Below are 15981 nucleotides of genomic sequence, written 5' to 3' on the forward strand. Positions count from 1 at the left end.
AAAAATGGTATGAGTTTGATCATGTATCAAGTAAAAATCTCATTATAAGATGACTTCAGAGGTCAAGAAACTGAGAAAACAGGTGAAAAAGATACACTTGTGAAAGACTTAAAAACTGAAGGGAAATTATTCTCTGTGTATACACCCAGAGTTGCAAAATAAGAAAAAAATAAAGCCTTTTTCTCATCTGTGCAGTTTTTGTAAAGAAAAAACTCTTAGCACTGACACTGATGGCATCAAAGTCAAGTGAAAACCAGGAATTTTATTTTTTTTCTACAGGTAGGGACAGGAATAAGACAACAGAGGCCAGAGGTTCCCTCCTGTTTCTAAAGACATGTTGAAATGGAGTATGAAATCAAACAGGTAGATCTAATGATGGCATCATTATTCTTATCTATATTCTCCATTCATGTGTAGTCTATGTAAAAGAATTTATCAACATCACACTATTTTCAGATAATATTAGCTATTTCTTAAACTGCTGCTTGGTCAATAGTGTCTAATGTGCTGTATCTAAAGTTCAAAGTGCCACCTGGTTGTTGCAAATAAGACCAAATTCCCGCAGTTCCTTGGTGGAACTCTGTTCTAGCCAGTTTGTTTTCAGTAATTTCTTATTTAAGTTCAGTGTCAATAGCTTCCTTCTCTTTCATGAACCCCACAGAAAGAAATTATAGACCCCTCAGGGTCTGTAGCCCCCATACTGACACCTGATCTGTTCCATTGAGGCAGCTCTTTACAGTCACGTGCCAACCAAACAAAGCCTAGAACTGGCATAAACCTGTTTTTTCTTACACAGATTGAAGGATGTGTAACACAGATGCATCAAACAATTTATATTAAGCACACATTGCATGTACTCCATCACAGCAGCTGGTCCTGAACCCCTGAGAAGGAATTTTATCACTGACATCACCGAGGGCAGGATTTGGCCTGTGTTTCTTGACACATAGTAATGCTGAAGATATATGTTGTTATATTACTGAATATTTTTTATCTTATCTCATGTAAGCTGACTAAACTAGGAGTTATTTATAGAGGCTAATTCACATTTTTACAGCATATGGATGTGCTTTTTGCCAGCTTTAGCACGAATACAGTTTATATTCATTAAGGCTGAGCTAGCTAATTAACCATAGACAGAATTAGTGAATAGCTTTCTAGTAATAGTACCTCAAGGTTGCCAATAATTTCATTTGGGATTTCACGCTCTGCAGACTTCTGATCTTCAGCAGTGACACCAGCCACAGCATCTGCCTCGGAGGACTCTACCTCTGGACAGGGCTCTTCCAGGTAATCCTCCTGAGCAGACCCCTGGCAGCGACCACCCACAAGAAACACGTGAGTTAGAACATCATCCTGCCCTCCACGAGACCAAACAGCACCAGCCAAAGACATGCAACAATACATGGAGCTGCTTTCGGGAAGTGCTGCTCTGACAGGGACCAGCAGTCCCTGCATTGCCCAGGCTGGCAGAGAGGTCCTGAGGCGATGAAGTTACAAGGGGGGAGAGCCCAGAGGTGATGACTCAAATAAATGTCCTCTGCTGACTGATTAATGCATTAAAAGTAATTTTATTCAATCTTAGAAGAGAATGCATATTATATTCTGGAGAATAAATGTCATCAGTGACTGGGCTCCAATGGGAATTCATAGGAAAATAGCTCACAAAAACCCCAAAATAAATTAAAAGGAACAAAACCCTACACCTGAGATTCTGTCGCTGCAGCTGAGGAGGGAACTGCAGGTTGGTCAAGTTCAATCCCATCCTCCTGGTGCTAGAAAAAAAAAAAAAAGAAAAAGAGTAATTCAGGTTTAATCATTACTCAGAGGTTTCTTGCAGATTTTTTAAAATGGAAATAAAATGGCTGGCAAGCAACAAAAAACAATACCTTTTCTGTTACTATCCAGGTGCTCAGAACTGGAATGCATTCTGAAAATTACTATAGATCAGCTTTAATTTCTAGCTGCCTCTCAAGGGGCCCTCTTTATAATAGTTGGAAAGAACAGATGATTTTCATAATTTCATAACACTACAGCTTCTTACTCATGTGGATAATTACGCTCAGAAAACACGGTGCTTAGGTAACATGCTGTCTTCCCAGTGCCAATTTGTCACCTCTGAACAGGGATCTTTTTGCAGTTTGGAATTGCAGGGCTCTACCAAAGGAGTCAGCTGGAGTAAAGTTGTAGTGACACTGCATCAAGTAAGGCCCTAAGAAAAATATTTTAATATGTGACTATAATTTAAGAGCTGCTAATGGTCCAAGTTTTGCTGCTTCACATCAACTTGCTCCTTTGCTGAGAACATGGGAACCTCACTGGTATTGTGCTGGTGTGTGAGCTGCAGCTCCAGGAATGCTTGGAGGGAATGGCTTTTCCCCCTCAGAGCAGCTGGATGAAGAACCTAGTGCTCAGGTTCTCAGGAATGATGCAGAAGGCAGCCCCATGTCCTCTAAAGGGACAAGGTTTTGTCTCCTATTTAAAAAAAAAAAAAGGATGACAGAGAACATATGTGCCAAATAGGGCAAAAAAAAAAGGCATATCTGAACAAGCAAGGAACAGGGAATAACACTGAAATTGTATGTTTGGGGCCTCTGAAAGGGGAAGTGCCCATCGAGAATACGAGGCAGATGTTCCAGTTCTGAGTCAGCGATTACAAACAGGATTTTGCTTGGATGGTGTAAGTAAACGACATTAATTCACATCAGGGTAATTGCAGCTCCCATAAATTAATTTCCTCATGCTTTTGAAATCATGGCTAGGTTGATATTTGGTTTATTTAGTTACTTGCTACAGTTACACATGCTGAAAATATTAAAATATTCTATGGATCTACAGAAGTGATAGCAAAAATTGAAAACAAAAAGTGAGACCTAGCCACTTTATTACATTAAAAATCTCTTTTGTAGTCCTAAAAGCTTTTCAGAACTTCTGTTTGGACGTTGTCACTATCTTCAAGATTCCTTATCATGTGTGAGCTCGCTAAAAAAGGCAGATAGTATCAGCCCATGTTTATAAGAACCCAAAAGGCTGACAGAAATATTTGCAGATAATAAGTGGGGAGGAAAACAGGTTTATAGAAGCATTTTCCTCTATGGCTTGTAATTCAAATTTTCAGCACTGTGTTAGTGCCTACGGACTCACAAAAGGAATAGCTAGAAAGTTTGGGGTTTGCAACAAAATTAAAAAGCTGAGCTAAACTGTATTTTTGCTAAAATAAAAAGATTCTTTGTTTTCAAATTCTATTTTTTTAAACTAGAGCTTTTTTGATTTAGCAGCTATATCCATTTTCCCTGATTTCTTACCTTATATTTTCTTATTAAAATTTTAGCTGAACTAGACGAGAATTCACAATTACTTTCTGCTTCCTTAAAGCCGTATTTTTTGGTTAGTTAGTTACCTATTCACTCAAAATATTTTCTTTATTTAGACTAAATCATTATTACATTTATTCCCTCTGGTCCAAATTTAAAAAAAAAAAAAAAGACCCGGTTTTTAGAATCAGTTCCAAGCTGATCAAACACATTTTTGTAGCATGGATAAGATTTTCAGAGGTTCTGTTTTTTTAGAATAATATTTTTACTTCACTGCATCTTTTTACAGAGAGCCATTCTTTAGTCATCTGTTCCATGTCTAATAATAACCCTTGGATCATTAAGAAATAACTAAATTACAGCAGAACTAGTCTCTTTAATGAGCCATAATAGTCCCAACATTCAGCCAAAAGTTTTTTTTAAAAGACTGTGCAACTTCAATGTAGAATATGAAGCATTTTGTTTAGTAATAACAAGTTTATGAGCAGCACTACAGTTTACAGCCAAAATATAGTGACCTAAAAATGCCATTCTGCATTGCTCCTTCCTATACATTGTGTCCTTAACAAGTCCAGGGGAAAATTAGAACGAATGAATTGTGGTGAGAGCCTGAAGCCAACAAACGTATTTAAATGAATCCTTCTGATGCAATACTTTCCTTTAAAAAACACAATTAAGTCTTTGTGTTTCCTTTGAACAAAACCTCATGTTTAATAGCACCAATGGCTCTGTAGTAAAATCTATTTAAAAACAGAGAAGGAGACACAGTAAGTTTTATACAGTTACAGTGGCTTTAAAAAAATGTTGCTGGTTTCTGAAGTCTGAGTAAATTTATGGTGAATTACTTCCACTGACCTACATTAAAAACTTCATCCTCCTTTTTTTAATTCCTGAAGATTTGTCATTATGTGAGCATTATTCACTGTGACAAAGATGTATTACTCAAAGTGTCCTCTTGAATCAATATAACTATCGAAATGTGAGAAACAGTTTGGCAAGATGATAATGCCTTAAAATTAATTGGCAATATTTTCCTGCACACTGTGGTCCGGTGGGTCCACAGGAATTCAGACATGAAGGAATTGTGAAGCAATCGCACAAATGTAGTTGGCATATCAGTGTCAGCTGCTCTGAAAGAGCTGGAGGGAGAATTAAGTGCAATATTCCTACTAATTCCTGGGTGTGGTGGGGTGCCAAAAGGCCACTTGAACCCAGACAAGTTGGAGCAGGCTGGAGGCTGAGCTGACACCCAGCAGAGGTTGGTTGGCAAGTGTCGTTCAGCGTCACCTTCACTTTCCCACCCCAGTTATATCAGGCCAGCTGAGAACTGCAGGCACTGCTCTCCATGGACAGCCCCATGTCACAATTCCACTCTGGAATTCTTTCTAGCACAAGTGTGCATAAAGAGACTGAAGTATAAAAAGTGTAGTGTTGTTCTGTACATAAAACCACATACTTGTTGTTCACGGCTAGCAAATTGCCTTTTTACAAATGTAGGCAGAGAAAAGACAATAAAATAGTACACAGGAAAATTTCTAAAACAGGATAATGGCAGAAAAGAAGATTGGTAAAGCATTCTAATAGATGAGTTCCACAGATGTGGTAGTTATTACAAAATTAGCTTTGCATAACTTACCAATATACCATTATATTTCCCCCCAGATGTTATCTGTTACTTAAATTAATTTTGCTTAAGTCACTATTATTGCAGATTTTATCCACGCTGTGTTTTATTATTTAAGTTTCTGTGGCATAAAACAAGCTCTGGCTGATAGCATTATTTTTAATAATATATATAAGAGGTTTTAGTATTATAGAAATGGCTGCTGGGTATATCTTAATAGTCATAGCACAAAATGTCTGCTCTCAAAATATTATGTAGATTAAAACCAGCTATTTACTTACACTCTAATTCAAGTCATTGGAAAGGTTTGCAGTTTTTATGTACAAGATATGAAAGGAAACAATCTACTTCAGGAATAAATATCAGAGTTTGGAAATTAGCAAAGCTAAGGTCAAGGTTAGTTTGGATTTACTAACATACTTGCTGAAAATGAGAATTTAGAGTTTATGTTTACTTATTTCATACACGAGAAAAGAGACTGAAGGGGTGGTGCATTTGCCTCTAATACATGGCTTTTGTATCACAGAAACATTTTGAAACCACCTTCTAAGCTTAATATTATCTGAAATTCTGTACTGCTTTCCACACAGTCTTAACATAAATTCTCTGCAGTTAATCTTACCAAACATAGGAAAATAATTATTTATAAGGACTGAAAAAAAAAAATCCCATGTTCAGCATGGGCCATTTCTAAAGCCTTGTAACATCTTTCAAAGCCTTTCCATGGATATGGATTTGATTTTATATGAATGACAGATGCATTTTAAAAAGGGAGTTCTTTGTGTATTATTCTCTATATTCATATCACCTCCGTAGTTTCCAGTTGTAGGCCACAGGATCCTGTGCTACCAGGGACCTCCACAGATTTCTCTCATATATATGTGAGATTTGCTATCAAACAAACTCAGTAACACAGGATTTACATTAGTTTGCTATTCATGCTGAGCTTGCCCAGCCACACACCTACAAATGTGCTGAATTTCAGTGGCTGGAACAAAGGCGCTTACAAGAGATGGTTTGTTTAGGTGCCTGTATTTCATGTGGTTGGATTTGAATGAATACCTAATGGACAGAGATGCACTGACTCAAACCAGGTAGCCTTTTTTCATCCTTCCTCTTTAACCTGCCAGCATATGCAAACACAACAAACCCACCCCACCTGCCTGCTGAGGCATCGCCCACCAGCGTTCCCACAGGAGGCTCCTGGGAGGCTGCTGGTACCTCCACAAATACACTGGCCATCCTATTTTGCAGCAACACTACACATAAGGATTTTAGGAAGCGCTCAAAAACTTAATCCAGATTATCTGATCACTGTGGTGTGACAAAGATGGCAGAGCTTCCTTCTAAACGCCCTCGCTGTACGCAATTGTATTAATATTAAAAGTAGAATAAAGATCAATGAGGGCCTAAAACTCTGCCTCTGAAGTATGTTCCCGAGTTGCTAATGATGCACATGGAAATTCTGTGTGCATGTTCCTGGGCAGGAGTTTTCAAAACGCTATTCCTAAATGAGACAGAAGTTCAGTGAGTCAAAAGTAGGCATTATGCTCTTTTTCCTGCATTTCAAAATCTAAGTTAATATGTTTTAAAGAGAGTTTTCCATGTTCCTGAGCTGAGATGTGAATTGACTTTGTTGACAATACATTAGTAATTAATCTAGTCCAAAATAGCTATCTGAAGCAATTTGGTGCCCACATTGACAAAACAGGATCTCCTCCTTCCCTCAGGAAGCTGTAAATCAGTCAGTGACATCTGGCCTCAAGGACATCAGAGTCATCTGAAATGCGGTAATTTATATTAATGAACATCAATATTAATTTTTAAATAAAAAGAATTTGCTACTGCCGTTATGTTTACATAAGAAATATTATTTATAGCTTGTGTTCCTCCTTTCTTACATTTTGCCCATAAATTATTGTAAGGAAACACACTGTCACAGTTATAAATATTTTTCCTTGGAGTTAAAGCCTTTACATATCCTCTTACTGTTTTCAGTAACTATATGAGGGCAACAACCAGGATTTTCTTTCTACTCCAGGAACTGCTGCCAATTTTAATGCTTGACTGAGTAGAAAAGGGTGCTTCTACAAAAACAACCAAAGCCTTCCTCTCTAGGGATATCTAAATGCAGAATGCCCTTAATACCTAGATTCTGTAAGAATATCCTAACATACCAGAAACAAAAAAAAATACTGATTTTACTAGGCTGCAGTTGTCTTCTACTGCTTTTACCAAGCTTCCAGTTATTACTGCCAATTTTCAGATTATTTAGAAAGACAAAATAAAAGGCATAAAAAAAAAATCCTCAGTTGGCTTTTATGCTGACGACACATCACTAAATGATTCACCTTGGAATGGTCACTCTGAATTCACATTGTATTTAGCATTGTCAAATCTCCTGGTGTTATGGGATTACAAGAGAATCTCAGCTTTCATTTAAAAATAAAGTTAGTGTCTAGCTCTTATGGTTGCAGAGCAAAGATTGAAAACATAAATCTTGAGAGCTTGAAAACTAGACTGCAAGGAAAAGGAACAAAACAACAATTATTTTTAAGTAACTCATGATTTTTTGAGGATCTGTCTCATCATTTTAAATGCTCAAGGTTAATGAAAGCCTTTTAAAAATAATACATACATATTTTGGGGAGGGGTGAAGCCTTTTTTTTAGTTCTTGAAAGCACAGCTCTTGCATGTCAGGGCTCTTCAAAGCACCAACCTCCACTTTCCGCATGAAGAGCACCCAGAAAACAAGGAAAGGGCAGGCAGTTCCTATTCTGTCTGTAGAGTCATAACCAACAGGGATCTAAAGCCATTTAAAAAACCAAAAACCACAAACACCTTTCCCACAACAACCACCTATCTAGGTCTACAAATATTTTTAAAAAATTAAAGCCCTTTTTATTATTCATGTGATCACATGAGAAAACCATAAAAGCGAGTTCTGTTGAACCCAATGAACAACAGGCATTCTAATATTTTGGTGGCATCCACCTTATCAGGTTGGAGATTTACATTTCCTTGTCATACATCTCTTTTTCAAATAATTTAATGAGGAAAGATCTGATATGAATGCTGAAAGTGTTATGAAAAAAAATGTGAAAGCACACTTGGCCAGGTGCATCTCGGTATCTCTTTCTGGGTCCAGGCTTCAAACATATTATAAACATTTGCTGCAATTTCATACTCTCAGAAAACCAATTTGCATGAGACCGTGTGCCTTTGGCAACAAAATGGCCTGTAAGAATTAAACTGCTTAGGGGGCTGGTATTCATCACACCTGCTTAGGGGGCTTTGTCAACCCCCTAAACTCCTCCTTGTAGGAAGTGTAAAGATGATTCCCTCTCCTGAGAGACAGTCAGAGCAAGTCAGATGAATTAAGAACCCAGCAATTGCTTAATGTACCTGCCCTGGACCACAGCAGGCACAGCCTGTTGCCTCCCCTTTCCCCTAGGGGAATCTAGGAAAGCTGGCTTCCTCACCCAGGCTCCCTGGTTTGCCTGGTGCTGGGAAATATGAAATATTTCTTTTTTTGAATTGAAATTATCACTGTAGGGACTCAGCAAAGATTACCAGCACCGACTATCCTGGACTGCTTTTTTCCAGGTGTTACATCCAAGATGCAGCAATATCTCACCTACTGTTCCACAGGGTCAGCCCTAAGACTACCAAAAAGGCAGATGTGCCTGTTTCCAGCACGTGTGAATCTCCAGTGTCACTCATGCTGTGCACACACCAGTTAAAAGCAGCACGTGCTCCTGAAGCTGTGTGTTACTCCACCAGGTTTCTCCAAGTTCAGCAAGAACAGACTTAAGGCTTTATCCAAACTGGATACACTGTACAGGAAAGAAAGGCACAAAGAAGATTCCAAAAACCTGGGAAAACTTGAAAAACTTCACCTTTTATAGCAAAAGGGGTTCAAGAAACGACTGGGAGCTCTTGCTGAGAAAGTCTGACAGCAGAAAACTAATACTTTGCTGTTGATACAGTAAAGCACAGTCACTGCCTGATGCTGGAAGAGGTTCCACCTCCTGCCTCTGTCTGCCACTGCTCTTGGACAGCCTTCCCTTCCTACCTACTTCCTCAGAAACCAGCGTTTTCTCCATGCAACACTGGTCATGGACAAGCCCCTCACACAACTGCCCCATGCTCTGTGCATTCTTTCAGTACCAAAAGCCAGAGGAACAAGCTCCCTCCAAACTCCTCTCAGACATCAGGTGCATTAGATGTGGATAGGCTGGTCTATATTGATTCACCCCCAGCTGATGCTACAGAAAATAGCTGCACTAACATTTAAAAGGTTGCATTAAAAAAAAAACAACAAGCCAACACAACCTAAGGAATATTGATCCAGAGCTAAGAGGGGGGAAAAAAACTGCTCACACAATTTAAAAAATATAATATAGATTTTTTTAAAAAAAAATATGCCACATTAGAAAACTTTTCAGAATATATGGCCACATAAAAACGGAGAGCTTGTGTTCTTTGTTATTAGACCTAAAACATAAGGTCTTTGCCTGAGTGTGTAAGTTTCTGTTAAAACAACAATTTGTCCTGTGGACTGTAAATTCAATTACTGTTTTTATTGGAATCACATTTTGCTTTGGAAACAATCATGCAGAAAAACAACCAGTAACTTAGACATCTTAAAAACATCTCAAAACAGGCATGGCTCTGAGAACAAATCAGTTATGGTAATTCTTCTTCTGTGAACTGCAAGGTTTTTTAAATCCATTTCCATATTTTTAATTAACACCTAGTTAAAAAAAAAATCTTACTGTAGGTCATTTTAATCACAAATGGGAAAACAAATTTGTTTTATCAGAAAATTGATTCAACACTATTTTAGGGACTTATTTTTCATGTTTTTATCATAAAAAATTAAGCTATTAACATACATTTCCCAATTTGGGAGTGCAGAAGCAAGCCAGTTTTTCTCTGAAATTTCAGAGTTACAGTTTTCAGTTACCTCTCTATGTGAAACTAGTCTATTTTAACACCAGAATATTTGATCAGCACACACAAAACCCCCACATAAGTCTAAGATATTGGTACTTCTTTACAACTCCATTTCTATATAACATGGATCTAAGCAGCATTCTAACCACAGCCTGTTAGTAAAAAGAAACCACTCCTTCCTTACGTGACACTTGGGTTTCACACCCCATTGCAAACAGGCTCTTCTTGTAACGTCCGTATTCATAAATCTGTTCATGCTGCCCCTCAGCCTGAGTGCCCGTGTTTGCTTTAGCTCTTTCTGCAACACTGTCAGTCACCTTAAATAAAAATGCAGCTGTGGGTCGGGGCAGGGTTAGTTTGGTGAATGCAAGAGTTAATCAAAGCTTTGCCTCCCAGGCACAGCTTGGCTTGGTGGGTGATTTGAAACCTGATACTAAAGTTTCCTCTTGGCAAACTGCCAAAGCCAACCACACCTTGGATGATGTGCAGTTGTTTTTGAGAAGGTAACATCTCCTTACAGAATATCTCCTCCCACTTTGACTTGGAAGGTTTCTGAGAACAGTCATTTCCATTTCTGTTGGGGCATGAAATGGTTTCTGCTGAAAAAGAGCGTAAATCTCATTCTGCTTTGACTTGTTGGGAAGCTCATGACAAATCGTATAATCCACTGTGGATTTTTAGAATTTGTTCAAACAATGCAAGAGAAGAAACAAACATTCCTACTCACTAATTTCTCTCCAATTAAAAACCAAACAAACAACACTCACTTAACTCCTTATCCCTTATAAATTCGGTTAACTGCATCTTCTAGAAAATTACTACACATCCAAGTCACAGATCCAACAAAAATCTGACATTTGTTCAAAGGCTTCCACAATCATACAGAATTCTAACACAAATCAGAATCAAGAGCAAATGCTTCAAACTTTGAAATTAAAATCTTGAGTCGTCCATAGATTAAGTGAATCCAAAGGGTACTGGATTGAGCTGTACACTGCAGTCTTTCCTCTCCCTCCCTCATGCTTTGTCTTTCTGAGAAACTGTTCTACAAAAATAGGCAAACAAAATGTGGTCATGAAATTTGCACACAGTTTGCCTGATGAAATAAGGATGATGTGTCAGCTTTTGATGGAAAAAAAATGAAGCAATGATGTCAAAGGGTTTTATTTATTCCTTTCAGCAGCACCTTTTCCCTGGCAACTTTCCTAAATAGCAATGTCATAAGTACCTAGAGGGAGCAAGCACCAAAGAGCAGCATCTTCTCTTGAGAATGCAGAGCCATACCCAGAAATACTTCCTTACCTACAGCAGGCTATAATCCCTTGCTCCAGCTAGAGAAAATGTCATATATCCCAGGTCCTTCTATCATATGATTCTTCATTTTGATTTTAACATTTGGCAGAATGTGAAGCAACGCTCACCCCTGTTACTGGGTTTGTGTTTTTATGTTGGCCAGAAATATTCACTTGTGCACCAAAACAGTCTTTCTCCAGCTGACACAGTCCACACACACACACACACATATATACACACACATATATCTGTAACTGCTAATTGTTGTTTAAGCCTGGAAGGACCAAAGATTAAAAAAAAACCAAACAAACCAAAACCAATGTTTTTTAAAGGAGTCAATACCAAGAGCTGAAAAGAGAAAAGACTCTACTAGAGACCCTAAAGGGAAAAGACCTTACCAAGTATGATAGACAAATTTTCAGGAAAGTCCCTCTGCACACACTATCTTCACATTTATAGGACTGACTGGTTTAAGTGTTCTTTGCAGGTGTTCATTGTATCATGTATACACCCTAATAAATCATACTGGATGCACAACTCCATGTGGAGGAAATAGAGCTGATAGGGGGTGCCTTTGAAAAACTTTGCCCCAGGACCAGAGACAGGTTATTATTCCGAGACAACAAATAATAGATATATTTCTCTCTCAGTGCTAAATTAGTCTCAAAGCAACACTCTCCATCAGAGAAAAGACCTTAAGGTGCTCTTATAATATAAGCAATAGCCAATTTGAACACTTTAACTGGATTTTTTTACAGCCCTAAAATTATTAAAATCATGAGCTTTAAATAATTATATTTCAACCACTGTTTTACTAGTTCTCTCCCTACCTTCTCTGATTTTAATTTTCTCACTTGTCAGCATGTCTTGGCAGCGAGAACAAGAAAGACCTCAAACCTTTGCTGATTGCTTTCCATGCAATCTGATTTCTATAAATTAGAAGTTGCTGATGGGGAAGCAGACAGCAGTACCCTTTGATCAAGATACACATCTTGATCTCTTTTATCATTTTAAAAAAAACCAATAATATTACAACAAAAAAAAATCATCATACAAGCTTTTCGATCAAAGTGTGTCACTGTCTGCTTCCCAGTCAACATACTGCCAGTAAATTGGCGAGGTGCCCAGAACGCGCAGGCAGCAGCTGGTGGGTTTGATTACCATCTGTATAGCCACTAATGTATAAAATATTGTGTCTCCATCTAGTGGGCATCTGCATTTCACAGGAAATCTGAAAATGGGTTGGAGCCTACTTCCGTGGGTGGCAGAAGGAGCTTCACTAGACTCCCCACCAGCAGAACTGGGCTCTGAAGCTGTGTCGCATTGGAAAGCCATCGGAAACACGAAAGGCTTTGGAGCTCCATCACTGGTTCCAACCCTGTGCTGGCACTTGTCCTTGAAATTGTGTTTTCTCCATAAGCATTCATATAACAATTATTCCTGTTCTCTCCCAACAAACCAGCTGTTTCCAGCGCTCTGCAGCACCCTGGAAGTTCCGGTGGCCAAAATTTGAAAATGTGAAAGAGGTGAGAGGATAAGGAAGGTGGGAGCAAGATGTCATTAATGCCCAGAACTCCTGAAATAAACAATTAGGAATTAGATGAATATGCCAAGACAATGTCTTCCTTCAAGAAGAATTAAACTACAGCATATTAAAGCATTACCAACTGCCCCCCCAACCACTTAATGGCAGGACATGGAAAATACCATGTCAACTTTCTCACGTAGTTTCTAACAAACATCCTTGACTGAAGAGCAACAGGGGTAACACAAGAAACACAAATCTGTTTTTCAAGAGAGAGCCACAGAAATAGTCCTTGGGACACAGATTTTAGAATCCATGTGCTCACCCAAAGGAGAAACTGAGGCACCAGCCAGCACTGTGACAGCTCTCTCGCGACAGACACGGGACTAGAACAAACAGTTAATAAAAGACAAGTGCTACCACACTCATTACACCACCCTCCCTTCAATCGATCACCACCATCCTTTTTGACAACTACTCCACCAGCAATGTACTGACTGGACATATTTTATGCACAGCCATCTAGTGTAAAAACTGCATCCTAATGAAGAATATCAGTACAGCAAAATGAAATAAAAAACAAGATCATACTATTGATTTTTTCCATCCACATGGACTAGACCTAAATTCCCTTAGCCTGAGAAATCTGTTGAGATAACTCTCCAACACAGCACAATTACATTTCATTTAATGACTTCTCTGGATGCATGATAGGTCCTAAAACAGCTCTTCTTTTTTCCAAATATCTTTTAATAAAGTTGTTCAAGATGTGTTTTGATTTGACACCTAAACTGGTTATAGTAAAGCATTTTTTATTTTTATCATATATTCCATTGCATTAGAGGTGCATTTATTACTCTATAAATAATTTATTCAAAGGAACTTCAGTTTAACAGCACCTAATAGACACAATCAAGGTAGCATGCTGGCAAATTTCAGCTTTAAATCAGAAGCCGATCAGTCTTCATATAAAAAAAAAAGTCAACTTCTCATAAGAAAGCATCAGTTTTAAGAAAGTCAGGCATGAGCACTTAAAAATGAAGTCAATGCCTGCCAACAACTTTCGTACTAATTTATTATATTGCTTGTTTGTGCAGGAAGGGGATGAGATTTGTTTCAATCTAATCTAATACCCTTTATTTCAACAGAAACTTGAAGAACTAGAAATGACTGTTGTTCCCTCAACAATTTGCTGTGACAGAAGCTTTATTTTTCAGGTCAGCACTCTCTGGTTTTGATTGCTCAATGGGAGCGCCACAATGGCTAAAAAAGGAAGGCTCTGAAACTTTAGGAAATAGAAACTGCTGACTACCTGGTGAAGGAATAATGATTTATAATATATGAATAGGGGCAATAATTGGGTAGAAGGCTGTACTCAAAAAAGCCTTAATTCACAGATCTGGCATCAGAAAGTCATAATCCATCGATCTAGCCTCAGAATGATGGATTGACTTTTTAAGAACATGTAGACATGTTAGCTTCATGAGCATTCCGGGAATTGTAGTCCAAATTGTTTTACTGAGGTCATTTGAACAATTTCAGCTTTTTCCAATAAAGCTAATGCACTAATATTTTGAAATATAGAAGTTCTGTCGGATCCATTTTTTTTAAACCCTAAAAACTCTCCAACCAAATAGCACAGGTTGCCATAACCTGAGCTTGAAGAATTCTTTTCTTTTTAATTACTTCAAGGCCGTGTTTTTTTCTTACAGAGATGATAACAATTTTAAATACCAATTGGCTATTATGTCAAAAAAAGTTTTGTATTCAAGTTTGGAAGTGAAAAAAACAAGGTGCTAAGTGAGGGATTAATTATCATGTTTTCTTTCGGGAAAGAACTGACATATCCTATGCATGTTTCCCCCTGTGTTATTTAAAAAATATCTAATTTTGACCTCTGACTCTTTCCTTTTTTCAACCCTGATTGGGTTTTTAAACTGTTACTGAAAAAGACAGTATGATGTGAATTTAGATGAATTCTTTTATGAAAAGAAATAATACTCTTGCAATGTATGAATACCTAGAGGTTGAAATGTACTTTTATACAGAAGCTTTTGACATTTTAAATTTAAAAAAGACATTCTTGGAACTTCTCTTTCCTCATAAAAACAAACGTGAGCTAAGGTTATTGAATAAAATATTCAGGAAAGTTCCAGAGATCCTTTCATTGAGCATCACATAGTTATTTAAAATAAACCACAATTTCATTCATAAAAATCCATTAAAAAAATCTTTCAATGGCTTTTCTCCATTACAATTAAGTGAAACCACCTATCAATTAACAACTTCTACATTAGACTAATTCAGTGGCTCAGATCAATAAGAGTTCTTCCAAAAATGCTTTCTTCTCCAGAGAAGTGCTGAGAATAAAAAGAAAATCCCACATTAAATATAAAATATTACTAAATATTTTTCAATGCATACACATATTAAAACTATAAAAAACCTGTGACTAAAAACTCTTCCAAAGCTATAAAAACTTTATGTTATACAAGTAACAAGGGCTAAAGGGCAAAAGAAACAAACCAAACAAAGCCAGAGTTCCATATCTCTACACTTTTTCCTGGAAACTCATTTGTATCTCCTCTTGTCTAGAAGGCTGAGTTTCTTCTTCTCTGATCTTTCTCACCTTACTTCCCCTCTTACTCACAAATGTTCTTAAGAGAGCTTATTAATAAAGTAACTACATATGTGAAGTTTTGGTTTTTTTTTCCTTCTGCCTATGTTCATAACTAAATCTACCATGGAAAGGAGAAGTCATGGGGCTCCTTTATGATGGCTAAAATAACTTTTTTCACTAAACCCTGTGTATACATTAAGTAAAGGCATCCTGGGTCGAGTCTCAGCCCAGATTTCAAAACAATGACAACAACAAGACCAAAAAAAAAAGGAAAAAGACAGCTGCAGGAAAAATAATGCCCTTTTTAGAGCAGACAAAAGCAATTTACTTCATTTTGACAACTATATAAGAAATGGCTAATAAAAATCACTGCCCTCTTACACAAACTCCTTCCTCTAAACACACCTAAAGTTCTTAAAGGTCTCACATCAAGGAATCACATCACTGAAAAGGAAGTACTTCTGTGAAGGAGCCTGAAGCAACAATCACATTGCACAGATGATCAAGAGGGAGTACCACCCGCAATTAACTTTTTCGGGGAATTACCATTGGCAGGCTGTAATTACTCACTTGGAAGGCAGGTATGAGAATACCAAGGCCAACAGTTTTCTGCTTGTGATTTATATGTCTGAGGCAACTACCAGTG

The 15981-nt window shown here is 37.6% G+C and overlaps 1 protein-coding gene across 1 annotated transcript in view; it reads right to left on the reverse strand.

Annotated features, from left to right (window-relative positions):
* The window catches only part of CABCOCO1 (ciliary associated calcium binding coiled-coil 1), a 227785-nt gene that overhangs the window by 1608 nt on the left and 210196 nt on the right, over nt 1-15981 (reverse strand). The window contains exons 7-8 of the mRNA XM_018085428.1: nt 1707-1775; nt 1171-1311 (exon numbers count right to left, since the gene is read on the reverse strand). Of these exons, the coding sequence (XP_017940917.1) occupies nt 1171-1311; nt 1707-1775 (210 nt within the window). The remainder of the gene's footprint in view (nt 1-1170; nt 1312-1706; nt 1776-15981) is intronic.

The sequence above is a fragment of the Manacus vitellinus genome, unplaced genomic scaffold (genome assembly GCF_001715985.3).
Source record: "Manacus vitellinus isolate BGI_N305 unplaced genomic scaffold, ASM171598v3 scaffold_80_pilon, whole genome shotgun sequence".
NCBI classification, from domain to species: Eukaryota; Metazoa; Chordata; class Aves; order Passeriformes; family Pipridae; genus Manacus; species Manacus vitellinus.